Here is a 25,616-nt window from a genome sequence, read left to right as displayed (position 1 = left end):
TAAATATTTTTTCCTTAATAAATAAAATCATCAATTCAAAATTGCATTTTTGTTTACTCTGGTTGCCTCTGATATTTATGTTTGATGACCTTAAACATAAAAGTGAAGTGTGACTGTAATTTTTATGTCCCAATTTCCTGTTGTACTAGAACGGCTCCAACTAACAGAGATAAATTCCTAGTGAGCTTTTGACATACTTGGGGAATAAAGATCCTTCTGATTCTGGAATTATTCAAAACTAAAAATGTGAGAAGGAAGCCGATTTCTTTTCATAATAAAACTTAAAAACTGTATTCATCTGTTGGTATGCACACGGCAGAACAATGTGTTCAACTAAACAAGGCCCAGTTTCAGGACTATGAACAAACTTTGAGTTTTGTGTACTCAAAATTTGAGTAACTTGAGTTGACATCATCATTAATTATATATAGTTTTTGTGACTTCTTGTCAGATGGTGGGCCATGTGATTTTTCAAAGTGTAAATTATGTGCCTTAGTTCAAAAAAAAAAAAATTGAGAAACCTGCATTGAAGGTTGTTTCATTTTATATTTGTGTGACAATTCATGTCTAAAAATGTGGGAAAAGTGAGGGGATGAGCTGTTAAACTAAATGGCAATGAATTATTGCCTGTGCTATGACTAAAGGTTCTATGACAGAATGGAGTCTCAAACAAATATAACATTTCTGTAAATGGGAAATTTCTTTGTAATGAACTTTAAATTGAAGGTTCTACAATATTACTGTTTTGGGGAGTCAGCATTGGTGGAAGCTTTAAATAGTGTCCTTTCACCGTAAAAGCACTCTACAGTACTTTTTAACCAGAAGGGCCACCTGCGTATCTTTGCAAGGGTGCAAGAACCACATCAGCATTGTTCTGCTCGCTTTCGTCACTGTATAGCCCATGCTCGTGGATGTATTGAAGTACGTTGTCCGGTAGCAGGTACTTAACACTTTGACCGCGGCGCAGAGCCCGACGCAGGTGCGTGGCGGAGATGTCGTTGGCCACCCACTCAGGGACCACGTGGATGTTCTTGCGGTGCTTCCACAGCATATCTGACTGGTAGATGAACTTGTGCGGGTCGCCGCCACAGCGCGTGATACACACCAATCCGAAGCGGCTCACTATCTCGGTGATGTCCTCCTCCTTCCACAAGTTGAGAATCCCAAAAGACTCGAGGACATCAGCACCGCACAGAAGCATCAACTGAGTTGCTTCTGCAATTCCAGTAGAGTTTAATTTAGTCCGACTGTTATTAATTTCTTTGTTACTTATAATACCTTTGCAAACTAAACAGCAAAATACAGCAAGTCGAAAAATAATACAGTGATGCCTCCGTTCTTGACCACAATCCGTTCCAGAAAACGGTTCGAGAAGTGATTTGTTCGAAAACCAAAATCGATGTTTCCCATCACAATAAATGGAAAAAGAAATGAGTTCCAAGCCTAAAAAATTGGGCTTTTTGAAGCATTTTTCAACTTCTCATTTTATATAGAAAATGGATATATATGCCCTGAGGAAACCCCCTCCAACACACACACAATCTTCTTTGTAGAGTATTCACCTAAATACAGGTGGACAAGGATTTGGGAGTTGTAGCATAGAGTCGTTCACCTACCTCTTTCATTGTGATATGATGCACTCGGAAAATAATTATCCTCGATCCGTCTCTTCTTGCCATACTTTACAGTGTCCACCTCATCACCATTTTGCTCGCCGGCTGTTAGTTCTGAATGATGATGTCTGTGGAGGTACAAAACAAAAGTTCAGGACTAATCAATTGTAACCGCCCCTCAATAAAAAAAAAAAAAAAAAAAAAAAAAAAAAAAGTGAATGTTGCTCAAGGTGTGAATATTGCGGAAAATTTGACTTTTTAATTGCTTGTATTTAAAAAAAAAAAAAAAAAAAAAAACACTGGATTGCTTCGCTACCCTTTTGGGGAGTTGGGATATTTGTGTTCGGCAATGTGTCCGCTGCAGGGGCCTCAAGCATGGACCCACACAGATCTAAGAATGCTTGATAATGCAGTGATGCTTCCATGAGGGAAAATACAATGAAAATATTGAATATTTGTAAGCTTGTCGGCATTTCATTTCATACTCTAGACTTAATTGTTCCAACCTGAGCCAATGGATAGGTTTCCGATTGCGCCATCTTGTGTGTCACCACCAACCTTACACCAATTGGATAAATTAACATGGAAAAAAAACTTCACGCTTCACCTATCACCTGTGTTCTTTGATCTCTATGACACACAAAATGGCATAATTAGAAACCTATCCATATGGTAACAAAAGTCATACTCATCTCTGGCGAGGTCATGTAGGGGGTGTCGTGGGCAGTAACTTGGTCACATGAGAGAAAACCACCCCCCAAAAAAGGAGGAATTTCAACCATAACCAATTTTTTGCCCTTTGTCCTTAATAGGGTCCAATGCTGGTGAGAGTCGACAATCTTAAATATTGAATGCTATTGACATTCACAACCAAAAATCTTACGTGTGTGGCGGAAGATGAAATCTTCCTAAATCACAATGCTGTGAATTGTGGCGTGAAAAATAATGTAGCCAATCGAGACGTGCCCAAACTCAGGAACAAGGAAATGACTGTAAATAAAGACAATCATGTCGTACCTGATTTGATTTTTTTTTTCTTCATATAAATACACGCAAATCAGTTGCATTTTGGACAAGAACAGTCCGATTACCTTTGTGTGTGTACTGAGCTTATGCCAACACATTAGAAGAAAAATTGTTAATTCACGAACCGAATCACTTTGGCTGTCTCCACCCACTCAGGCTGCAAGCTCTCCCACGGATCCACTGTGATCCACTCTGAGGTCTCTGTTGCCAGTCTGGCCATTTTCACACGATGGAAAGCCTCAACTAAGCCTTTCTTCTTGTAGCCATCTCCGACCGCGGACACGATGCCTTTCACCACCACATAGCGACCTTTGAAAAATGTAATATGACTTTTGGTTGAGAATCAAATTCCCTCTGCAACCCCCCCCCCAAAAAAAAAACAAACAAACATGAATGAAATACCAGATGTTACACAACCTGTGTCTTCTAGATAGTCTCGAGCCAATTCAAACATCCTCAGGTGCATGTTGGTGATAGGGTTAAAGGACCCACAAGCCAGAAGGACCACTCTTGTTCTCCTCTCGTCTTCCATGCTTCATTATGGAGCAGCGTTAGCCTGTCTAGGGGGGCAAAAAAAAAAAAATCTTTGTAACAGTACTTAGCACTGTTTCATCGCAACAAGATGGATGTAAATGAGTGACTGAGTTTACAAGGGTCTGAAACAACACATAAATTAAGCCCCTCTGAGAGCCAGCTGGATTGTTGTGATGAAACAAACCTTGCAATATTTTTTTTAAACAATAATTACCAGGACTAGTAGCAGGTGAACAAGTTTGTACCCATACGTCTGCCTCACGATTTAGAGGTTCAGGGTTTGAAATGTGTCCCAACACGGGCTTGCTCTGCGGGGTTTTGCCTGTTCTCACACTCAGTTTTTAAACAATTAATCCATCATTCACGCACATTTTAGATTTGCAGAAGTCTCAAAATGGCTCACAAATGTGAATGTGAGTGCAAATAGTGGTTTGGATTCTACGCAAAATGGGTTCTACCTCTCGCTCATCGGCTACATTCTGCTAGGTTAGCCACGTTTCCATTGCAAATAAACAACGATATAACATTAGCACGCTCGCTCACTTCCCAAAATCACAAAGACGATTCAACATTAGGACCAAATACAATTAACCCATAGACATGACTCGTTCAAGTTCAAGTTCAAGAAAAACACCAGGAGGAACTATTTACCAGACAACTCGAGACCAGGCAGACGCTCAGCTAGTGTAACCAACTTCCGATATGAAGAAGAAGAAGAAGAAGAAGAAGAGGAGGAAGAAGAAGAAGAAGAAGAGGACAACCTTGCCATTCTGAATGCTGATTGGCTGAGTCGACCGGGAAGCCGTAGAGAAACAAACCCTAACTAACACTTCGGGGAGTGGTTTAAACGCGTCGAGAAGACCGAGTCAAGTTTCGGTGGCCGCGTTTACGAAGTGGGTGTGAATATTTTTTTTAACCCCCATTAAATGCACCACGGATCCAAGTTGTTTCCAAACCTGGTCGCGGTGAGCTTTTGTCCCATAACTAGCATGCTATATCCGATTGTTATGATAAATAACTTTACAAAGATCGCGTCCGTTAAATCCACGAGTTGGATTTTTCAGCACGATGTCACCTTCTTCAATGTGGACAATTCATCCAACTGTAGCCCCTGTTGTACGTCAACTTGACATTTGCTAAATCTCTGTTAGGTGGTGTTGGGGGCAAAGCGAAGAGAATGGCTTCCCGTGGAAAGTCTGAAACGTGCAAACTGAGACAAAATATGGAGGAGCAGCTTGACAGATTGATGCAGCAGCTGCAGGATCTGGAGGAATGCAGGTGGCACATTACAGTACTTGGTGACATTTGATTTACTGCAGTTAGAATGTTTTGCCTTCGAATATGTGCTTCGGCCTTCCAGTGTACAAGTGGCAGGTTCTCTCTCTGCTTGCGTGGTTCTTTTAGTGGTGCTCCCCGTTTCCTACCACATTCCCAAAATATGCACATTTGGTTCCATTTCTATTTTCCAAGCCGCTTATCCTCACGAGGTTCAGTGAAGACCACTGTAAATCATTGGTGTCAAACTCCTGGTGCAGGTGCCACTGGAGCACTTTTTGGCCCACTAAATAGTGGCATCATTCATCATTATTATAATTATTATTTTGCTAGATAGGACGGTTCTTTTAATTTTGGAATAAAATTTATACTGAAATTGTAGTATTCACTTTAACGTGCTGATATTCCCAAGCTTTTGTTTCACTTGTACCATTTTGAGTCACTGATGATGTAGTGGTACATTCGCCAGACTTCGGTGTAGGCAGTGTGGCTTCACTTCCCACACAGTGACAGTGACGGTGTTGTGTCTGTGTCAACAAGTACTCTGTCCAGGGTGTTGTTAGTCTTTTGCCTAAAGTTGGCTGAAATAGGCTCCAGCACCCCTCAACTCTGAACAGGATCATGGTATTGAGAATGGGTTGGATAATTTTGTTTTGGTGACATTCTTCCTCTTTCCGGTGCTGCTGAGATTCTCACCTATTCTCTAGCCAGTGTAAAAAGTATCGAGGGGTGTAGATGGCGATGGCATTGAAGGTCACATCTGATTGGCCGAACTCGGATAAACACCACACGAGTGCAACAAACCATGCAATACCACATACATATTCATCTATTACACGTCTTTGTGATGCATATATTGCATGTGCCATTATTGCAATGACGATATAGCCCAGCCTTATCACAAATATCTTTAACTTTTGATGACAATATTTTTTGTTAATTGCTGGGGGCATTGTGTATAATATGATGAGGTGGCCGGATATTTCTATTCTTTTCAGTCCTAACGGCCATCTGAGGAAAACCACAACTCTGATGTGGGCCAAGCTGAAATTATGTTTGAGACCTAAAATGTCCATAGATGTTAAGCTGGGTGCGAATGGGTGTTTGAGAAACGTCATGCTTTGTCGATGTTCACAATATATCACGGTTGTAGGGAAGAGCTCGATGAAGAAGAATATGAGGAGACAAAGAAAGAGACACTGGAGCAGCTGAGTGAGTTCAACGACTCCCTGAAGAAGATCATGACAGGAGACATGACTCTCGTGGATGAACTCAGCGGCATGCAGTTGGTATGCGCAACGGACACACTCAGCAAATTGTGTCTTGTGACATCAGCGAGGTTTAGCACTGATCAAGCAGTACGGCTCTCAGTACTGTGGGCGTACATGTGGAACAGTTTTTCACATTACTGATTTTTGAAATGCGGGAGATCCTACATATGTTGAGCGGAAAAAATGACACTTGTTTGCTTGCTGCTCCTATATTGTGTAGCGTACTTGAAACGAATAACTCGCACAGCGAACAACACATATAATCTCAGTCATAGTACCGACACTAATCTGTGAGAGTCAGCATGGTGATTTAATTTTAAGGTTATTGTGTTCTTCACGCAGCAAACTATGATGGGTGACGTTGAATAAACCGCAAACCCATTGGTCGCCGGTGAGAGTTTTTGCATCATTCCCTTCCTGATAATTAATGGATTGATCAATTCCACACAACACAATTCTGAAAGTCCCCAGATAGTCATCCACAGCTTCTTAATTTGCACACAACAGAGAAGTGTTGTTAACAGCCCTGCTAAATTTGAATGGCTGGGAAGAAAAACAGGCAAGTACTGTATATAAATTGAGATTCCAAAATTGTGAAAATTCAAGCTCTTTTGTCTGTTCTGAAACTTCACCCCGCTCAACTGTCAAGTGCCGATCTAATACCGCTACTATGAAAAAAAAATCAATGGTATTTGGTCGACCATGTTTCTTATGCCTTCATGTGACTTTATGTTTGTGCCGGCTGTGGCAGAGTTGGTAGATTGTTTCGGCTACCAACCAAAGGATTGGTGCTTTGAATTGTGGCTCTGAGTGTCCACTGTTGAAGTGTCCTTGGGCAATACAATGAACCCTTAAATGTTCTCAATTATTTAGTTGGTTGGAAAGAGGACATTTATATATTTTTGGTGCAAAAAATACATGCGCTTAAAGTGTGTCATGTAGAACTTTTTCCCCCCATGCTCTTCCCACCTTCTCTCCCTGACATGCGGGCATTCACGGCCGACAATGATGTGCTCTAACGCAGCCACACCAGCCCGAAGACCCACTGTGCTGCACGTTGAGTGACAAGTCAGAATAGAAACAATTAAAAAAAATCCACATTCCTCGTAATTCTGCCCTACATGTGTGATGTGTGATGATTTCTGACAGTTGCAAAAGTGCATCATTGGGTGCCCTTTTAGGGCAACTAAAAGTTAAACAGTTTTAAGCTATTTTTCCACAGTTAAACATCTGCAGTGTGAAAATCTAAAATTTAGGATTAAATCATATCATAATCACCCATCAAGCACAGCCCTATGAGCTGCCAATGCACGGCAGTGCCAGGCCCATTGAGAGTAAATTTGGGCCCGAGGGCACGAAGACTGTCACAGGAGGGATTTGAACCTGTGACCCTTTATTCATTGGCCATCCCACTCAACCAACTGAGCCACATCCTCATTTTGAGGAGGTGCTTTGCGTCCCACTACTGGCGTATTAGTGAATTAAATTCCACCTGCTGCTCTGATACTTAGATTTAACCATGCCACCTTGAGTCCATTGTACACTCAGGGAGTCGGCTAAATGATGTGTTAGCTTCTGCACGTGTAGAGTCGTCATGTAACTGGAGCGTTCTCACCATTGTCTCTCACTGTTTGTGACTAGGAAACCTTTCTGTGATGTAAAACGGGACAATCGAAGATGCTTAACATAAGCGTAAAAACAGCGTAACGTCGCTTGATATATGAAAATTGCCGTTAATCGTCTCCAAAATATATCTGGACTTATCTACTCGTGCCCACGTCAACCTCTGAAAACCCCAATATTATGGATTTTGTTCCACATTTTCCTCTCTAAAGAGGCCCACGATACAAAAAAAGCTTTACTCCGCTTAATGTCCCAACGCTGTTATCATATCGATACTGAAGAAGATTTAGAGGATGAGTCCTGGCCCTAGTTCTCAAGCTTTGCACATTTTCAAGTAATTATTTTTAAAATTCAATTTTCTGTTATCAAATCTTAATCTCTGAATTCACTTTACAGTAATTAATTATCAAAGAAATCTTTTACTCTCATCATAAGTATCCATCCATGACATGCAGTATTACTGTATGTTTTGTTCAGGCCATCCAGGCTGCCATCAGTCAAGCATTCAAAACTCCAGAGGTGATCCGACTTTTCGCTAAGAAGCAGCCGGGACAGCTCAGAACCAGACTGGCTGAGGTTTGAATTGTATTGTTTGCTTGTTTGTTTGGGTTCTGTCTGATCAAAAGGCTTCCACCTCTTACCACTGACTTTGTTTGACGTCGTTGTTGACAGATGGACCGCGACGTCATGGTGGGGAAGCTGTCTCGGGCCGACTACACACAGCAGAAGATGGAGGTGCTCGCTGCACTGAGGAAGCTGGGAGAGACGGTGAGCAAAATGAGACTCGCCGGTTGAGCCGCACGAAGTGTAAGGGCTGCCCGTGCTGAAAACAACGATACCGGTACTACTAGAATACAGTCAGATATTTTCAGGAAAATAGGTCTTAACATCACGTTATTTTAATCGTGTTTTTTTTTTTTTTTTTTACATTGGAAAGTCAAGGAAAGCTATCAACAGGCACCATTTGTTTCCCCCACACGAGAGAAAAAAATAAGTCACAATATTCACCCATGTTTATTCTGGCGCAATTGTTCTGATTAGGAACAAAACTGCGCAAAATGTGAGTGTAAAAGTAAATAAATCTTTGCTGTGGGAATCACCAAAAACGTCCTACCTAGCAACAGGGTCAACTCGGCATTGTCACCGTAAATAGGGGTTAACATCTTAAGCTGTTAAAAGTGTTTCCGTGTTGACAGCTCACAACTCCAGACGAAACGTTCCTGGCAGAAAACGCCACGGCTACTTTGAGTCACTTTGAAAAGGTGACGGCGGGTAAGTAAAATAACACTTTTCATGAAAAGAAAATGAAATGCAATGTTCAGATTTTTTTCCATCCTTCTTTTCCAGGGTCTGAAGATAAAATACTGGCTTTAGCGAGTTCTGGTGTGAAAAGTAAAACATAGCTTGCTTTTATAAAAAAAACTGTTTTAATAAGTGTTTTGAGAAAGAAAAACATGCTCATGTAAATAAATCCAGTTGTCGTAGATGCTTTTTTAAACTTTATACTTTTATATGCTACTTTGTATTAAATGTATATGGTGAAGCAGGTACAATATTGTGATACGCTTCAAATTGGTAAAAAAAAAAGTTATGCTGTTTTGTTCTATTCTGTGCTGTTTGTATTACGTTGTCAATCATAAACAAAAAACCTGAATGTTAAAGATGTTCATTGTCATTGTGTGTTTTGCATGATGTGCATGAAGCGGCCATCTTATTGTAAGAATGTGATTTTTACATACTAGTTTTACATAGGAGTATTAGGGCCTCGTAAAGAAAAAGAACAATACTCTGAGGGGGGGGGGGTCCCCTTTTTTTTTAAATGTAAACTATATTGCCAAAAGTATTCACTCACCTGCCATGACTCAGATATGAATATATATGTATGTATGTAATATACGATGAATATAATAACATCCCAATGTTAGTAAATAAGATTCAATTCAACATCAGTTGACCCTCTGCAGTTGTACAGTAACAGCACAGCCTCTTGTGGGACGGCTTTCAAATTTATGACCATTTTTTTCAAAGTGCATCCGTGAGGTCTCGCATTGATGTTTGACGAGGAGGTCTGGCTCTCAAGACTCCACTCTAATTCAACCAAATCTGGCAGGCCCAAACTTATTGTGAGGGTATGCTGGGAACACGTGCTAGAATCCCCTGTCAGAAGGAGTTGCAAATCTCACCTCTGTCATAACTTTAACCTCATCCTTGGGGACAAAGGGAACCTGGAGTCCCAAGCTCCATGGTTCCATTGTTGATGTAGCCAACCAGAGCTGTGGCCATAAAGTTGTTGCAGGCTGTCATGGGGACCAGCAGTGGGCAATACTTTCATGATGAAGAAGGAGTCCTATTGGGCCTTTTCCCCCTGTGTCACTTCAGAGGCGTATCATGTGTAATGGCCGCCCAAGGGGAACACAGGTTTAGTGGTCAGTGAGGCAAAAATTTGGGCGTGGGAGGAGTTCGGTGATGCCATTGAGAACAACTTCAGTACACCTTCAAGGAAATTATAAACCAGCATGCGCCATCTCAGGCATGGAAAGCAGTGCACCATCAACACTGTGTACAGTATAGTTGGGATAGTGTGCTGCTGACCTTAACTCGGGACATGGTGAGTCAGTGGGCCGAATATTTTGAAGACCTCTGGGGTTGAGGTGACCAAAGTGGTTGAAAAGCTCCTCGGTGGTGGGGTAAGGATGCATTCTGCCCTGAGGTCCTAATATATCTGGATGTTGTGGGGATATACTGATCGACACGCCTCTGCAAGATTGCCCGGACAGCAGGGACAGTAGCAGTAGTCCCTCTGGATTGGTGGTGGTCCCTCTTTTATAAGAAGGTGTGTGTGTGTTTGTGGCGGGAGAGGGGGTTCCCTTGGAGTATGGGGTACTTGACTCCCTGATACAGGCCGTTCAATCCCTGGACAACTAGTGTCAAGACTTTGGTCTGCATTGCTGGCAGTAAGTAAGATAATCAGTGAGTGTTGGACTCCGCCAAGGCTGCCTTTTCTTACTGATTCTCTTCATACCATTCATGGACAGAATTTCTAGGTGCAGCCAGGGTTTTGAGGGGTTCCTGTTTGGTGACATCGGTATCACCCAGTATCATATTGTTGCTTTTTACAGATGATGTGGTTCTGGCCCTGATCTCCAACAATTGCTGGAAGGTTCAGATGCTGAAAGTTTCGCAATAGAGTGTGAAGCAGATGAGATGAACATCAGCACCTCCAAGTCTGAGACCATTTTCCTCAGTCAGAAAAGAGTGGAGTGACCTCTCTGGGAAAGGGAGGAGATCCTGCCCCAATTGGAGGAGTATCTCAGGGTCTTGTTCGCAAATGAGAGAAGAATGAGGCAGCAGATACAAGCAGCCAAAATGAGTTTCCTCTGTAGGGTGTTCGGGCTCTCCCTTAGAGATAGGGTGAGAAGTTGAACTGCTGCTTCTCTGCATTGAGAAGAAGAAGTTGCTTGGACATTTGATTAGGAGCTCTTCCAGATGCCTCACTGGTGAGGTGTTCCATGCACCTCTCACTGTGAGGAGACCCTGTGGAAGACCCAGGACTGGCTGGAGGGACCATCTCTTGGCTGCTGTGGGAATGCCTCGGGATCCCCCCGAAGAGCTGGATGACGTGCCTGGGGAGAAGAATTCTGTGCTTCGCTGCTTAAACTTCTGCCCCTGTGACCTGACTTTGGATAAGCGGAAGAAAATGGATGGTTTTGACCATGGTTCATTGGAGTCCCAAAGACTTGGAAATTGCTCTGTAGCCTTTTCCAGACTGATACATTTGAGTCACTTTAGTTCTATAATTTATTTCTGTCATGGCATGATGTGTTTCTTTTGGAGATTGGAGCTGACTTAACTGTGTCTGACAGGTATTATTTGGAAGATTCTTGAATCAACAAATCCAATCATATGGTAACCAAGCCTGAATTGAATTTAAAAACTATGATTAATCAGAGTGAATTAAATTTTTAACAGGGTTGGTTGGCAGCTTAATACATTCAGTGGAGACACTGCAATCTTGGAGACTCTTTTTATACCCTTGTTTTCTTTTTGATTCCTTCAAATTTGACAAACATTTTCACAGCACACTTCTCTGTGGTATCTCAAACTTATAAGATTTTTTTTATGTTCACTTACCACATTTTTAATGAATAAAATTATTTAGAAACTGCATTTTGTATTATCTCGTGTTATCTTTGTGATACTAAAGTTGGCCGGATTGTCTGAAACATTTGAGTGTGATAAAAGTAGAAAAAAAATCAGAACCCAGGAAGGGGACAAAGGAAGGAAAAGCGACAGATCCTATATTTCATTACATTCTCCTTTATTTTGTTCACGAGCAAGCATCAACTTGACTATAGTTAGCCTGTCTATTGGTCGTAGAAAAGTGAAAGCAGCCCCAACAAGCACAAAGGAACCTTCCACCACCAACTCGCAAAACATTTCCACATTTTGAGCAAATTTGTCAAAGAAAACAATAGAAGGGAGGAGGTGTGGGGGGGGGGTACAGATGTGTGACGGAATAAGCGGATCGCGTCTGTGCACTCCAGTCTCACACATCATGAATTGCTGACTAACTTGTGGCTCGTGCGACTTGGAACTGTTATTGTTTCACTCTAGCAGTATTGCTGACAGATTCAATTAGGGAGAGGGATGTGTCGCTCAATGGGGATGATCATAAATCTCATTTGTTGGTGCACACACACAAAGACATTTTCAATGTGATTCCCAACAACAACAAAATGCCACCACACACACACACACACACACACACACACACACATACACACACACACAGGATAATCACGTATGCTGCCAAAGTATGGTCATTACGTACTGTACATCTGGTTAAAGGTGGATTTAGTACTATAGCTATAGAAGATACACAATGGATCTACAGAAGCGACACATCAACATGGACAAATCGACATTATGTAAAATCAAAACTATCCGTGCTCTATTGTTAAGACAGACTGATTAACTTCAGCATGAAACCGAGCAGTTTACAGTTACAAATGAACAACAACAACTTAAACGGCATTAATCGAAGCAAGGGCTTTGTTACATCTGCTCATTGCTTTGTGGCCAGCAAAAGGCACTCCCATCATCAGGCCGGCAGGGGGCGCCACCGAGGGGACTTTGCACAAAAATCTTTCAAAGCATATTTGCATGCAAAACGACATTCTTCTCATCTGCCTCAACTCAATGATCCTGCATCTGAGACATAACAAATATCTGTCATTTTTCTGTCTTTACCCTTTTGCACAGAAAGCAGCAAAGTGAGGTCTTGCCGCAACTGTGACTTCTGCAATAAGATTCAAAGTCTTTCCTCAGCGACAACTGCTGTCAGCGCAGTGGGACGGGAGAAGAGCATATCATGGCCCTGCCTTTCGCGTCTGATCAGACCTCCAAAGGCAAAAAAATTACCAAGTTGACTCGGTACCCCTGCAATTGGCTGGCAACCAGTTCAGGGTGTACCCTGCCTCCTTCCCGTTGACAGCTGGGATAGGCTCTAGCACTCCCCGCGACCCTCGTGAGGATAAGCGGCAAAAGAAAATGGATGGATGGACTTGGTGCCCCTGTTCCAGAGATACCTACCCTCCAGATTTCCAAAAAGTGAGGATCAACTGAAATCCAGATGTCTAATTCGTCTCATTCCAAAATAACGTCAACTTTCTTCCAGTCTTCTCATTGGTACTTTTTTCACCAGTTTGGTGACATTTTTCTAACCTTTCTGTAAAAGTTGGCAACCTATTTGACAATTCCATAATTGCCGGGGTTCTACAGACCCATGCTGCCTGGGCCTTCCGGGAAATGGGGAGGGTTGGTATCACTCATCTGTCTGCTGGGGCCATTTATACAGAAGTTAATGGTGGCTTGAAGAGGCAGTGTAAAAGGGGCCCAAATCTACTTATTGGTGTGCCTGAAAGGTACATTTGGGAAATGATATATACACCCAACATTGGCCAAGAGGAAAATCAAAATGTAGTCATTTAGATGAGCAAGAGGATTGCGGTTTACGAAATGTAAACAAGCTCTGCAGTCCCACTCTCTGCTATTTAGTCAAACACTCAATTGTTTTCACATGGAGATAAATGCTTGAATATTAATTCACATTAAAACAACCATGCCGAGGACAATTTACTTCACAGGTCACAAGACGCTTTACTTGGAGCTGGTCTGCTAGGTTTTGACATACGGTGAGGATGGAAGGTTGTCTTTTAAAGCTGCTCACGGCCCACCTTAACAACTCTCGTCCGAAACTCCTCATTACAGTGGTGAGCTCGAGCAGGAATGAAAAGGGTGCGCGTGCAAGTAAAACGAGCTGAGTGTCCTCTGTGTGCAAGGGAGAGCAAAAACTGGTGTTAGAAAAATAATCCCTACAACATAGGTCATGAAAGCCGACACTTTTGTACAGGTTTTCAGCAACATGCTACAACTGGCGTGACACAAATACTAAGCATTTGTAGGTATTGGACCCTGTGGCGGAGGCCTTCACGAGCACATTGACTAATTACATGGTTTCTTAATATTTACATCTTTAAAAGCAATGGATCTCTCTACACATACGACTTCGTCATGCACTAAAAGGTTAAAAAGCAAAGTAAAGAAAACCAAGCAAACATTCCTAAAAGCATTAATTCAAGTCACTGGTCTACCATGGTGGATTGGAAGCTGCAAAAACAAATCTAAAATGATTTTGAAGCCTTGTGTGGGAGAGAAAACTAAAAAGTGCACAGTTGGCTTCCTGACACACTGGAAAAGAAATTTTGGTCAAGATTTCCTCTGACTGCAAATACAATAAATTAAATAAAACAAGTAGTGGATGACTACACAACACTGAGTACCTCCACTAAGATGACGAGAGGGAAACCTTGACCAGGATTTTTTTTTTTTTTTTTTTTAAAACATCACAGCTCCTTGTATTCATGTAGTGAAGATATACATCTGAATGAGTGCAATTAGTGATTCGTGTGTGTGTGTGTGTGTGTGTGCGTGCGTGCATTCTAGTAGGTGAGGGTGGAGTCGTCCCATTCCAGCTGCTGCTGTCTGCTGGCCCCCTGCCGGTCCTCCTGGTCGCCGCCCTCGTCATCCTCGCTGCTCTCTGACTCAGCGCTCGTGATGTCATCTTCCTCCTCCCCTTCCTCGCTCTCCTCCTCCTCTTCTTCCTCCTCCTCACTGCTGTGCTGGTCTTCGTACGTCTGTTCAGGAACAGGCATTGTTAAAAACTTTAGAACTTGCATCTGAGCTTAGCATCCGCCCTGAGACATATGAAGGAGCTTCTTGAATAGTCAAAACAAAATAATGAAAAAGGGAAGCACGGTGATGGCTGGTTAGCGCGTCTGCCTCACAGTTTCGAGGTCTGGGGTTCAAATCCCGGTCCTGCCTGTGTGGAGTTTGCACGTTCCCAAGTGCTTGCATGGGTTTTTTCTCCAGGCACTCTGGTTTCCTCCCAGGAAAGAAGGTAGGTTAATCGAAGACTCTAAATTGTCCGTAGGTGTCGATGTGCGTGCAAATTGCTGTTTGTTTCTATGTGCTCTGCAATTGGTTGGTGACAAGTTCAGGGTATATCCCGCCTCCTGTTCGAAGATAGCTGGGATGTGCTCCAGCGCTCCCGCGACTCTTGTGAGGATAAGTGGCTCAAATAATGGATGGATGGATGGATGATGAAAAATTGATGAATTAAAAAAAAAAGAACTCTTACCAGACTAGCTAAAAGACTTGACTAGAATCTTTTTGGGGGGAAAGGGGGTGGGGAGGGATACCTACATCTTTCTGAAATGCCTTAAAATGCCATGCCAGAATACTTAAAATGGTGCAAAATTTACATCTAATGTAAAAGTAGCGCTTTGACACCCTTCTTCACCCTATTTCTATTGTCTAATACATAAACCGTGCTTTGACGCCATCATATGGCATTGTCTGACAAAAACCTTTTTGAAGGTTGGGGGTTTGGCAGTTTTTTTTTTTTTTAATCTTGTTATCTATCCATCAATCAATTTTCTTAGTCGCTTATCCTCATACGGGTCGCGGGAGTGCAGAAGCCTATCCCAGCTGTCATGGGGCAGGAGGGGGCTAGTTGCCAGGCAATCGCAGAGCACACGGAGACAGACAACAGCCACACTCACAATCACACCTCGGGGCAATTTAGAGTGTCCAATTAATGTTGCATGTTGTTGGGATGTAGGAGGAAAATGGAGTGCCCGGAGGAAACCCACACAGGCATGGGGAGAACATGCAAACTCCACACAGGCAGGTCTGGGATTGAACCTGGGACCTCATAACTGTGAGGCCAAAGCTTTCCAGTTGCTCCACCGTGCCACCTCTTAAGTTGTTAATACATCATCAATCTATTGATTTAAAAATAAGTTATTGTAAATTGAATGTTACATCATCATTGTTCATGATTCAGGACATAAACCTCAGATTATTTGAACCTCAAAAGAGAAAATACCTGAACGTGTAAACAGAAACGTGTTCACCAATGTGATGTTTGGATTCAGCACATCAAAATTGTTCTCGATTAGAAATCCTAAACTATTTTAGATGTTTTAGTCCTTAATCCTACCATGTCTTTGAAAATAAATTGTTTTTTAGCACTGTAATTTATTGTCCAGAAATATAATCAATTGATGCCTAATCACATACCAATGTTAGCCAACCCTGCTTCATAGCGTCGAGTTTGCTGCAGGAGTATGAAGTGTGAAGTCTCCCTTTACTCCTTGTACTGCTTCTAAATAAAAGGCTAGCATGCAGTGTAAAAGTATAAATTCAGCACTATTTCGGCAGAACAAACCTATAAAGCCGCGTGACTAACGATTCTATAAAGATGTAGGTCAGAAAAGCGTGCGAGCTCCTTTCTGACTAGTTGTGTGTGTGTGTGTGTTTTATGCAAATTAGCAAGGTATCATCCCATAAATAACCTCCCTCCCAATCAAGCTGTCAATCATGACAGCTCAGTGAAAAAGTACAACGCTGACAACAGCATGAACCAAAGAGCTTTAGCAGGTAGACAGCTGTCTTGCTACCAACTACTCCACGGTTTTTCTTACCTCCATAGGGTTGACGGTGATTGTGAGGGCAGAGTCATCCCAGTCCATCTCGTTCTCCTTGCCATTCTCCTGATCTCTCATGGTGCGTTGGTGTGCGGCCCGGATCCGGAACACGCCCAGGATGATCATGAACACCAGGAAACTGACGCAGACGACGATGACAATGGTGGCTGCGCTGGGAACCACTGCGTGCACAAAACATACACGCACACACACACACACACACACATACATCAACGCAAAGAAACAAACACACACACACACAAACAATCACTTAGCCCCATATTAGCGGTATCAAGGGACTCCCGTGCATTGGCAGGCTTAGTGATCCTGACAGCCTGTAAGATTATTGGAACTGGGAAATAAATGGTGGCACACAGATGTCAACACTGCACTCAAGTGTAATCCCCAAACGTAGTCCATTAAAAATAATTTAGGGGGGATGGGCAAAGGAAGCGTGACTCCTGTATGCCCTACTTGTGGTGATCAGACTGTAATACAGATCCAAGTTGTAGCATTAGAAGCTACGTGGTTCCTAATCATTATAAAATGAGAAAAAAATGTAAGATATTGGTACGAGGTTGGCGGAACAATGGATGACTGGTTAGAGCGTCTGCCTCAAAGTTCTGAGGACCGGGGTTCAAATCCTGTGTGGAGTTTGCATGTTCTACACGTGCCTGGGTGTGTTTTCTTCAGGCACTTTGGTTTCCTCCCACATCCCCAAAACATGCATTGATTAAGGACTCTAAATTGCCCCTAGGTGTGATTGTGGGTGCGAATTGTTGTTTTTTTTGGGTGGTGACCAGTCAAGGGTGTACCACGCTTCCTGCCCGAAGATAGCTGGGATGGGCTCCAGCACTCATGCAACCCTTGTGAGGATAAGCGGCTCAGAAAATTGATGGATGGAATTAGTTTTTTTAAAATACTGCCACTAATTCCTAATAATAACACACTGAATTGCCAGAAAGGTCATCCACTTGAATAATACAGATGCTTCCTTTTTCCTCTCAGGAAAAACACAGCAGTGACGCCATGTGTCAGCAAAGCATTATGACATTATTATGATGCAGTGGGGCGTGTCTTGCCAAGAAGGCATGTGGGATTGCAACGAACAAGTAACCCTAACCCTAAACCCATTCTGAACTGCCTCAACTTCAAATCGAGCTTTAAAGCTAACCATAACAAACTTTTATTTTGTACATATATGATACATGGTCATCTCATCACATTTGTGCAGTCTCCCTTTTCCCGGTATACACAAGTCACTCATGCTAAAGCTGGGTGCTATTTATGCCGAGAACACAAGTGGGATTTCTAATAGCGTGTCAGTGAATACCACTGCTCATATATTGTAAGAAGAGGTGATTGCAAAGTGGTGGTTAGGTGAATGAGTGAGCCTGGTGATGTTGCAGTACCTGACGCCTGGTGAGCGTTGACCAGGTTGTGACCGGACAGGTCCACAGAGGCCTGATGTACAGGGTTAATAAAATTGGGCTGCACCAAGGCATTGCTGAGCTGCTCCATGGTGCCGGCTGTGTGGATTACATTCACCTGGAGAGGATACACACAAACAACATGAAAAGTCTTTTATACTTGAAGGCGTTGAAGTTATTAGATGTGGCTGACAAATTCAACCCTACCTCGACCTTGAAGTCGTTGCTTATGTAGCGCCCGTTGAGCTCAGAGCACACCAGTTTGAATTTCCTATCGAAGAGCACATCGGTGTGCCAGTTCTTGTAACGGATGAGATGCAGGACCTGCTCATAGTTGGCCATGGTGTTCACGCCTAGATCAAAGTGACGTGTATATTTTAACAGTGCAAGGAGAATTAAGATGGCAAAAGGCTGAATAAAAGTGCTCCTGTCCATACCTGTGATGACAAGGCCGAGGTGAGAAGAGCTCATCTCCAGGCTGCGTTGTTGGAGCTCGTCCATGTCTACCTCAAGGCCTTCGTGCTCCGCATCCAGTTCATCTCCCACCACATTCACTTCGCACGTGTCCAAGTTATGCATGATCTCCTCAGATACCACTGTCTCTTGGACTAAATGATCAGAGGAAAAGACAGCAGGGTTTAAAATGATTTCGACTTCACTTGTATTAACCGGCCAGCGGCATCATGTGATTATTCCTGAGTATTCCTGACGAAAGTCTCTTGCTTTAAACTCTGGAGCATCTTCACCTGGAGTCGGCAAACTTTGTCGCTGACCTGTTGCTTTAAATATTGGTTGCCCCAAAGGATTATTTGATTATGTTTTGTAAAGGTCGAGTTAACGGTTGCAATGAGAGACATTTCCAAATCATTTTAAGAATTCAAACCACCTTTCTTCTATGTCCTTCTGAGTTATCTTGCTTGGTTAGGAAAGGTACAAAAACAAAAATTTCCTAAACATAAACCAGAATCTGAAGAGCCGCTAGGAGTAGTAGTAGCAGAGGAGTTGGTATCTTCCTTTTTTTCCCCTATTTTTAGTCCATGTTGAGAAAATGAAGCCTTTTTCCAAGCAAAACTGACCCATATTCGGAAGACAAAACTCTGGCAAGCAGTCGACAATCAATTATGAATCCAAACTGTGAGATATTTCTGCGAGTACCAGGCAAAGTATTAGACACACCTTCTTGCAGATGAGTAACATATCAAACTACATAAAGTGGGGAGGGCAACTCAAGCGACACCTTCAAATAGAAAAGTGTTCTATTTGAGAATAGCACCCCCCCCCTTTTTTAAGCTGCTGTTACCTCCTTAAAATAACCAAATCCTTTGCTTTTGTTTTTTTTTTTTTTTGAACAAAGACAAATACATACTGCCAAGTTGAGATCTACCCAGCAAGGAAAGCCTCCCGACTTCTTTGTAGACGGTTATGACAGCAATTCTAAACATGGGCATGCTTGGCATTGGTCGTACCCGGGTATTATCGTCCTTTCCATGGACCTTTCACATTGAGTAAGTGCAGTGTGAAAAGGGCTTTAGTGCCATGCTTCATTCAGTGTACGCAGTGTCATTTTTGGAAACCCCAGACCTCCATTTCAAATAAGAAGTTGCATGGTATGACCTGAGAATGACGTCATTTTAGATAAAATGATCTTAATGTACAAGAAACCCCTGAGAATTTAATAACTTCTATTATTGCAGCACATCTCCAAAACACGCATGGTCGGTTAATTATAGCAGTACCCATACAGGATTACAATTAAATAAAGTCATGCATGCTTGTTTGTTGCTTGTGCTGTGGGCTTCAATAAACTGCCGTCTTCGTTACCGGACATGAAATCTTCCAGTTTCTGTTTCAACTACTATGAAGATCTTTTGTTTTCTGATCTCAGCTTCTGTACAGTACAAAACTAACAGATGGTACGGCTTCAATGGCCCCTCCCATAAAGGAGTAAACAACTTATCTGTCACTTACTCGGCACAATCCCTCTGGCTACAAGGTTTAATTCTCCCACCACGCTGTGATTGTATTTGTTTATTTGCAGTGTATTTGCCCATCATCATGGTTTTGTGCTGCTTCAGGTATCACACGACTCAGGTTGTTCAATGGGGACGATGCAATTGAGATCATATAGTGAATTCTGATACAAAAGAGGGAGTAGGGGACTATAACAAGCTAATCTTGAATTCCAGTGTCCTTTTGTCCCACCTGTGGGGTCATCATCTGCTCCCTCTGTGGCTACTGATTCCGGGTCGACCTCCACCTCACGGGTGATGGTGCTGACGATGCGTAGCTCAGGGAACAAAGTCACGCCTTCTTGGCTCTCAAATTCGGCAGCGCTGCGGGCAAAGTGGTCAATGCCACTCAGGCTGATCTTGGGCTCCTCAGGCTGCAGGACCATCACGTAACCTTCAACATCCGGCATGGTCACGCAGGACTCCTCGTTGAAGCATCTAGATAGATAGTTACATTTGATCATCCCTGCAAATGAATTTTTCCAACTGGCAAGACAAAATAATTTATACGTGGAGACTTGTCAAAACAACATAATTTATTTTATTTTTCTATATTTCTATGGGATGTAGTTTTAATATGACAAAAAAACAAAACAAAACAAAACCAAAACCAGGAACCTGGCTGGCCTTGGAATGATAGTAAATACAATAAACAAGTATTCGTCAATTTGGAGTGATTGTTACATATTTACAGCATGACAAACAGCATTCCCCCTCTGTTATAGTAAACTGCGATTTAAATGACCAATACTTTTTATTTTACAACTTCTGCCCTCTACTACCGAAATACAGTGGCATATATAAATTATTCCTATAAGTAGAAAAAAAATGTTTGTTTGGACCATAATTTAATACACTCTTGCTGTCATGTTTAGTGTTCTAAATTCTAAATCTAATTAATTAATTCTAAACCAAGAATTATAGAGGAGAATGCAGAATACGTAGAATGGCTTTTATAAAATTGTTACGTTGCTACTCTCTCCGAGCTGGCTAGCCACTTCCAAAAAACTTATCGTCAACGAAAAGAATTAAAAATATCATACTGTACCTCATTGGGGGGGAATTTCTAATCAGGAATCATGGAATGCAAAGAACGAAGTTAGCATTCATAGCTTTCCTAAACTCAAGCAAACAAACCATCGCCACTGGACATTGACTTACTCGTGAAAAATGGTAAAATAGGTATGCATATGACTTTACTCTCAGTTATTACTGAAATACATTTATAGCATCAGGCAAAACGAACAAGTACCACGGTCAGTAGAAGAAAGGAAACAGAGCTCATTATAGCAGATACTCTTTTTCTCAGTCGGCATTGGTAAGCGGTAGCTACAAATACGGCACTAAAAATGATCAACTTGAGTTTCTTCAAACCTATCATTTTCCTGATCACACTCTGGCTCAAACTAAAATGGCTCAACAGTGTTGGTCCCTGTCAGGGGCTGCAATGTGGCTACTGCTAAACACTACTACATCCCCATTGATGTCACTACCCGCTCACTGCACTGCGACAACAAAACAATGGTGGCCCATGTTGAAATTATGTTTTGTATAAATATATACATTTGGAAGAGATTATCAAAAGATAGATCTGATTGTTGTATTACTCAAGTCGAAAGAGATCAAATATACTAAACGTCATTGAAAACAGATTTCACAAGGGTGTTTGATTCCACAAAATCAGCAGTGCAGATACTGTTGTCCTCTAATGGCAAAACAAATCATTAGTTCTCTTTGTTGTGGTTAGGCTTAAATTCAATTTCACATCAGCGGTCCTCCCTCTGACTTAAAACCAGAAAATCTCGTCCTGAATCATGACAGAGAAGAATTTAACAATGATTCCAGAGTTTGTATCTGTTGCTTACTTGACGGTGGTGGAGATGCGAAGGTGTCTGATGCCAGGTGTGGGGAACTGGCGGGAGTTTAAGTAGGAGATGTGCTGCATGACCTTGTCAAAGGCATCAATGTCGTCCCCCTCGACAGTAAGGGAGGACTGGTTGGGGTTAAATTCCACCTGGAAGAGAAGCCAACAAGATGGAATTTAAGCGACTACATATGAATACAAGAAGACATGCACAAAAAAAGTTCAAGATTGGCCAAGTTAGGATTGTGTGCTTTGCTTTGCCCTCCTCACCTTAACTGTGGAAGCTACCTCCTCGGGTAGCTGAACATCCAGGCCCTCCTTGCATGTGTACAAACAGTCAATAACCTTCTTGTTCTCCAGCTTGCCTGCGCGAATCATCAGCCCCGCAAGGTTTCCACGGAAAAACTGGGCCATGCGTGCATTTCCGCCTGTGTTCATCATGAAACAGATGAGGAGGATAAAAAAAAAATAGGGTCAAAAGTCAAGAGTCAATTTCACATATATTTCATATTTTTTGGCCAAAGCATGCATGCATGCAAGCTAGCGGTACAAAGGCAGTATGAAGTTCATGCAAGTTAGTGTGTGTATCTGTATGAGACTCATTCAAAACACCAAAATAATAGGTGATCTTATACACGTACACATGCAAAATACACAGTTAACAGTACTCCTGGTTTACTGCAGAACAGAGCAAACAAACTTAAAGATGAATTCATCAAAACATATACAGTACAATGTAACATCCATTTGGAGCGACAGGGGTATGCCAGACAGGTGAATCCCTCCTGATGAACTGAAGTAGTCCAGTGCGCCTATCTACTGTCTCTGTGTATGCACATTTTACTGCTATCTGACCTGAATGTACTCCAATTTCATCTGTCAAGGTCATGCTACGAAAGAACGGGCTGCACAGAGCAATGTGTTTTGTGCTTATCCCATGTCTAATTCAATTTCTATTCTGTATAAGGTTCACTGGATGAGGATGATGTGAAAAGGATACACAAACAGCAATAAATTGTAGTCTTATCAATATGGCAACATGCTTGAAAAAGAAATGTGAAAATAAATGCGTCTGCATCTAGAACGTATAGGAATCATTCTAGCGGATGTGGCATGAGGATGCAGTTAGGGTGGTGGGACATGGCGGGAACATGGAAGTATCTGAAAAGGGAGAGAGTTTGGGCAACCTGAGGAAGACTCAGAGACAGTCTCAGTGCCATTTTCATGTCCTGAGTTTTCTGTAAAGGACAGGAACAAGAGAGTTGGGAGAGACAGGGAAGAAGGTTGAGGGTCTCCTAGAGGGATTCAATCTACATTGGAGGTTACGGTGCATCAGCGGAGAATCGCTGAGCGCATTATTACTTTGCAAAAATGACATATCAGTGACTCAATTTGAACGTAACCGATTTAATGGAGCAATCTCAACATTTGCACTGCAGACATGTTGTGGTATTGTGTGATAATTTTTACATTTCCTACCTTGCCAGCAAGCACCAATGGTGAGCTGACTCTCAATTCTGGAGGCATGCAGTGGGTAGTCCTCTGTGACCAGGAAGGGTTCAAAAGTAGATCCATCCACAAACAGCGTCACTGTGGGGAACTCCACATTCAGCACATAGTGATGCCACTCTTTGTCACAGACCTACAGGGAAGACCGAGCACATGGCACCGTTAATGCTATTCGGGAAAAAAAAACAGCTTGAACTGAATTGGCATCCGTAGCTTACCTGCTCGAGTTTCCAGTGGAACTCAGCTGGTTTGTAGTTCTCCATCTCTGATGGTTCTTGACGGAGGAGAAGGATCAGCCTGCAGTTGTGCACGTAGAGCGAATAGTGGTGCCTGTTCATGTCTGCAGGGGGCAATATGAGCAGACATCACAATATGAACTTTGAAAATATTTGGAAGAAACCTCAACATTTAACTTCATTAATAACTCATTGCAACTACCCGTGACAGAAAGTCATACATGAATCCAAAACAAGCAAAACTATGTCAATATAAAGCCACAAGCAATCTTTAATAAATTATATGTTCTTATCTGCAAATAATCAGTTAACCAAAAATAACCAACAGAATAGTCAACATATGACTCCATATGCTGTGTTGAATGGTGATGGGGGGGGGGGGGTCATTAGCGTGGCATCAGAGGCAGTGTCCAGTTCACTACTGTGCTGATGTACAGTAATCCTTCTTAGACACGATAGGGGACAAGTTGATGAACCGTTTTCACATTTCTCAGACTTGACAGTGGCTAAGACCCAGTGTGCGCTTGAAATTTTCCAAAAATTGACTAAAATGGAGATGCGAATCCTAATTTGACAGAACTGACAAACAAAAGATAAAAGTCAGCCTGGTGTGCACAAAAACATGCATCAGAGAGCCTGACAATTTTTTTTATACCAAATTGGAAGAAACTGAAAAGAGAAGCGCCTCCTCAAATTAAATGAGATTTATACTTTAATATGGAGCTGTTAGCAAACTACAATCAAGTGATCAAACCTTTACATGCTGTTACCTGTCTTGTCAGAGTTACAAAGGATGGTCTCCTTCTCGTGGGCCCCGGGGCCATGTCTCATCCACACAGAAATGGTGAAGAGCTCCTTCAGGCTGGTGCTCACCAAGCCATCAGGAACCTTGACAGCCTGGGTGCCATTGAACTCAAACACCTGGTCGCTGTCATGCCCATTATCGGTGGGTAGTCCTACCGTCCAGTTGGCAGAGCTACTGGGTGCTGGTAGCAGTTCCATCGTACCAGAGCTGGCTCCTAATTTTTATTTTCAATCAATCAGTTTAATCACTTACAATGGATTGTCACTACTCAGAAAAATTGCTCCTCACCGCACAGCTTGTGTAGAGACTTCTCAGAGTAGGTGTCTCGGTCACAGCCTTTTCCAATATGGTTGGTTTCTAGTTCAATCGTGGCTCTGATGGAGGTGATTGGCTCATCACAGGTCTCTAGGTGCATACCAGGAAAAAGAGCCAAACTTCCTGTGCCTGGCTCATATTCAATCCTCTTATTGAAGCCTGAAGGCAAGAAATCTGGGTGTAGGTTAGTGTGACTAAGGTGTCCTTCAATACAATGACGATAAGGCGCGGCAAGCGATACTGGGCTTGTCAATACAAATTATGCTAAAACAAGCGCTTCCCTTCAAGGCTATCACAGCATAAGCTTTCTGACAAAAGTCGTTTACGTGAGATTCAGTGCTGTTGAATGCTTGGAATGAGCCTGGATTTAGTAAATCCATCCATACATCCATCTTTTCAGCCGGAAATCCTCATAAGGGTCCCGGGAGTGCTGGCGCCTATCTCAGTTGTCACCTAGGAGGAGCCAGGGTACAGCCTGAACTGGTTGCTAGCCCATGGCAGGGCACATGGAGACAGACAACAGTCGCACACACAATCACACCTAGATGTCCAATTAATGTTGCATGTTGAAACGGGATTGCCCAGAAAAAGCCCACGCAGGCACGGGGAGAACATACAACGATTACTCAGGCGGGGCCTGGATTGAACCCTGGACCTCAGAACTGTGAGGCCAATACTTTACAGCTCCGCCACCATGCTGCTGACTTAGTAAATGTAAAGTTTAAACATTTTTTTCGCTTTCTTTTTCTAATTAATTGTGCTATCCCATTGAATGCCTTTTTGCCAATGAGTGGTAACTCTCGGAAAATTTAGATGCCTTTTCTTGTGGTTCGCAGTTGAAAAATACAATCATGTTTATGTTCTTGATGTCAGGAAAAGTTTAGCCCAACCCAAGTCCTGTGTGCAATATCATATTAATATCATATTAATAATACCTTCCTACTCATTTGCTAAATAGGTCTGGTATTGGCCTTGTGCATAGGAATATGAGAAGTCTCTTGGCCAGAAGTGATATGGTTGGAATTTGGACCAAATTATTGTTTTCACTGAGACATG

At 42.4% G+C, this 25,616-nt stretch overlaps 3 protein-coding genes across 10 annotated transcripts in view; 1 reads left to right on the top strand and 2 right to left on the bottom strand.

Moving 5' to 3' along the window:
• Positions 1–526: 526 nt before the first annotated feature.
• On the bottom strand, positions 527–3,991 carry nmnat1 (nicotinamide nucleotide adenylyltransferase 1). 4 transcript variants are annotated; one of them, XM_061833924.1, is made up of 5 exons: positions 3,935–3,991; positions 3,042–3,199; positions 2,765–2,948; positions 1,617–1,741; positions 527–1,215 (listed from the first exon to the last, which is right to left on the bottom strand). In XM_061833924.1, the coding sequence occupies exons 2-5, from the start codon at positions 3,169–3,171 to the stop codon at positions 815–817; spliced, it is 840 nt and encodes a 279-aa protein (XP_061689908.1). In that variant the 5' UTR covers positions 3,172–3,199; positions 3,935–3,991; the 3' UTR covers positions 527–814. The 4 variants fall into 4 exon arrangements, with proteins under 4 accessions (XP_061689908.1, XP_061689901.1, XP_061689891.1 ...); XM_061833917.1 differs by lacking the exon at positions 3,935–3,991 and adding an exon at positions 3,825–3,884; XM_061833907.1 differs by lacking the exon at positions 3,935–3,991 and adding an exon at positions 3,388–3,775.
• lzic (leucine zipper and CTNNBIP1 domain containing) lies at positions 3,943–11,507 on the top strand. Of its 2 annotated transcripts, none has more exons than XM_061833953.1 (7): positions 3,943–4,066; positions 4,325–4,451; positions 5,602–5,737; positions 7,820–7,918; positions 8,015–8,110; positions 8,539–8,614; positions 8,690–11,507. In XM_061833953.1, exons 2-7 carry the CDS (start codon positions 4,351–4,353, stop codon positions 8,743–8,745), a joined length of 564 nt encoding a protein of 187 aa, XP_061689937.1. In that variant the 5' UTR covers positions 3,943–4,066; positions 4,325–4,350; the 3' UTR covers positions 8,746–11,507. The 2 variants fall into 2 exon arrangements, with proteins under 2 accessions (XP_061689937.1, XP_061689928.1); XM_061833944.1 differs by having other exon boundaries at positions 4,001–4,138.
• Positions 11,508–11,656: 149 nt separating this feature from the next.
• The window catches only part of clstn1 (calsyntenin 1), a 38,588-nt gene continuing 24,628 nt past the window's right edge, over positions 11,657–25,616 (bottom strand). For 2 of the 4 annotated variants that reach the window (XM_061833869.1, XM_061833876.1), the window contains 13 exons: positions 24,534–24,719; positions 24,211–24,459; positions 23,423–23,544; positions 23,175–23,337; positions 22,883–22,933; positions 21,966–22,123; positions 21,697–21,845; positions 20,025–20,269; positions 18,260–18,430; positions 18,030–18,175; positions 17,805–17,940; positions 16,390–16,574; positions 11,657–14,538 (listed from right to left, as the gene is read on the bottom strand). In XM_061833869.1, the coding sequence (XP_061689853.1) occupies positions 14,344–14,538; positions 16,390–16,574; positions 17,805–17,940; positions 18,030–18,175; positions 18,260–18,430; positions 20,025–20,269; positions 21,697–21,845; positions 21,966–22,123; positions 22,883–22,933; positions 23,175–23,337; positions 23,423–23,544; positions 24,211–24,459; positions 24,534–24,719 (2,156 nt within the window). In that variant the 3' untranslated portion in view covers positions 11,657–14,343. The remainder of the gene's footprint in view (positions 14,539–16,389; positions 16,575–17,804; positions 17,941–18,029; positions 18,176–18,259; positions 18,431–20,024; positions 20,270–21,696; positions 21,846–21,965; positions 22,124–22,882; positions 22,934–23,174; positions 23,338–23,422; positions 23,545–24,210; positions 24,460–24,533; positions 24,720–25,616) is intronic. The other 2 variants (XM_061833885.1, XM_061833893.1) reach the window with 1 other exon arrangement.

The sequence above is a fragment of the Syngnathoides biaculeatus genome, chromosome 2 (assembly GCF_019802595.1).
Source record: "Syngnathoides biaculeatus isolate LvHL_M chromosome 2, ASM1980259v1, whole genome shotgun sequence".
NCBI classification, from domain to species: domain Eukaryota; kingdom Metazoa; phylum Chordata; class Actinopteri; order Syngnathiformes; family Syngnathidae; genus Syngnathoides; species Syngnathoides biaculeatus.
The sequence above is the reverse complement of the archived record's forward strand: the minus strand, read 5'-3'. Positions and strand labels throughout refer to the sequence as shown.

Excerpts from the sequence above, each read along its gene's own strand:
- nmnat1 (XM_061833924.1), bottom strand. The coding sequence starts at position 3,171 with ATGGAAGACGAGAGGAGAACAAGAGTGGTCCTTCTGGCTTGTGGGTCC. Across the intron at positions 2,949-3,041 it reads CACAGGTTGTGTAACATCTG|GTCGCTATGTGGTGGTGAAA; the intron begins GTATTTCATTCA and ends CATTTTTCAAAG. Across the intron at positions 1,742-2,764 it reads GAGACAGCCAAAGTGATTCG|ACATCATCATTCAGAACTAA; the intron begins GTTCGTGAATTA and ends GTACCTCCACAG.
- lzic (XM_061833953.1), top strand. The coding sequence starts at position 4,351 with ATGGCTTCCCGTGGAAAGTCTGAAACGTGCAAACTGAGACAAAATATG. Across the intron at positions 5,738-7,819 it reads AACTCAGCGGCATGCAGTTG|GCCATCCAGGCTGCCATCAG; the intron begins GTATGCGCAACG and ends TGTTTTGTTCAG. Across the intron at positions 8,111-8,538 it reads TGAGGAAGCTGGGAGAGACG|CTCACAACTCCAGACGAAAC; the intron begins GTGAGCAAAATG and ends CCGTGTTGACAG.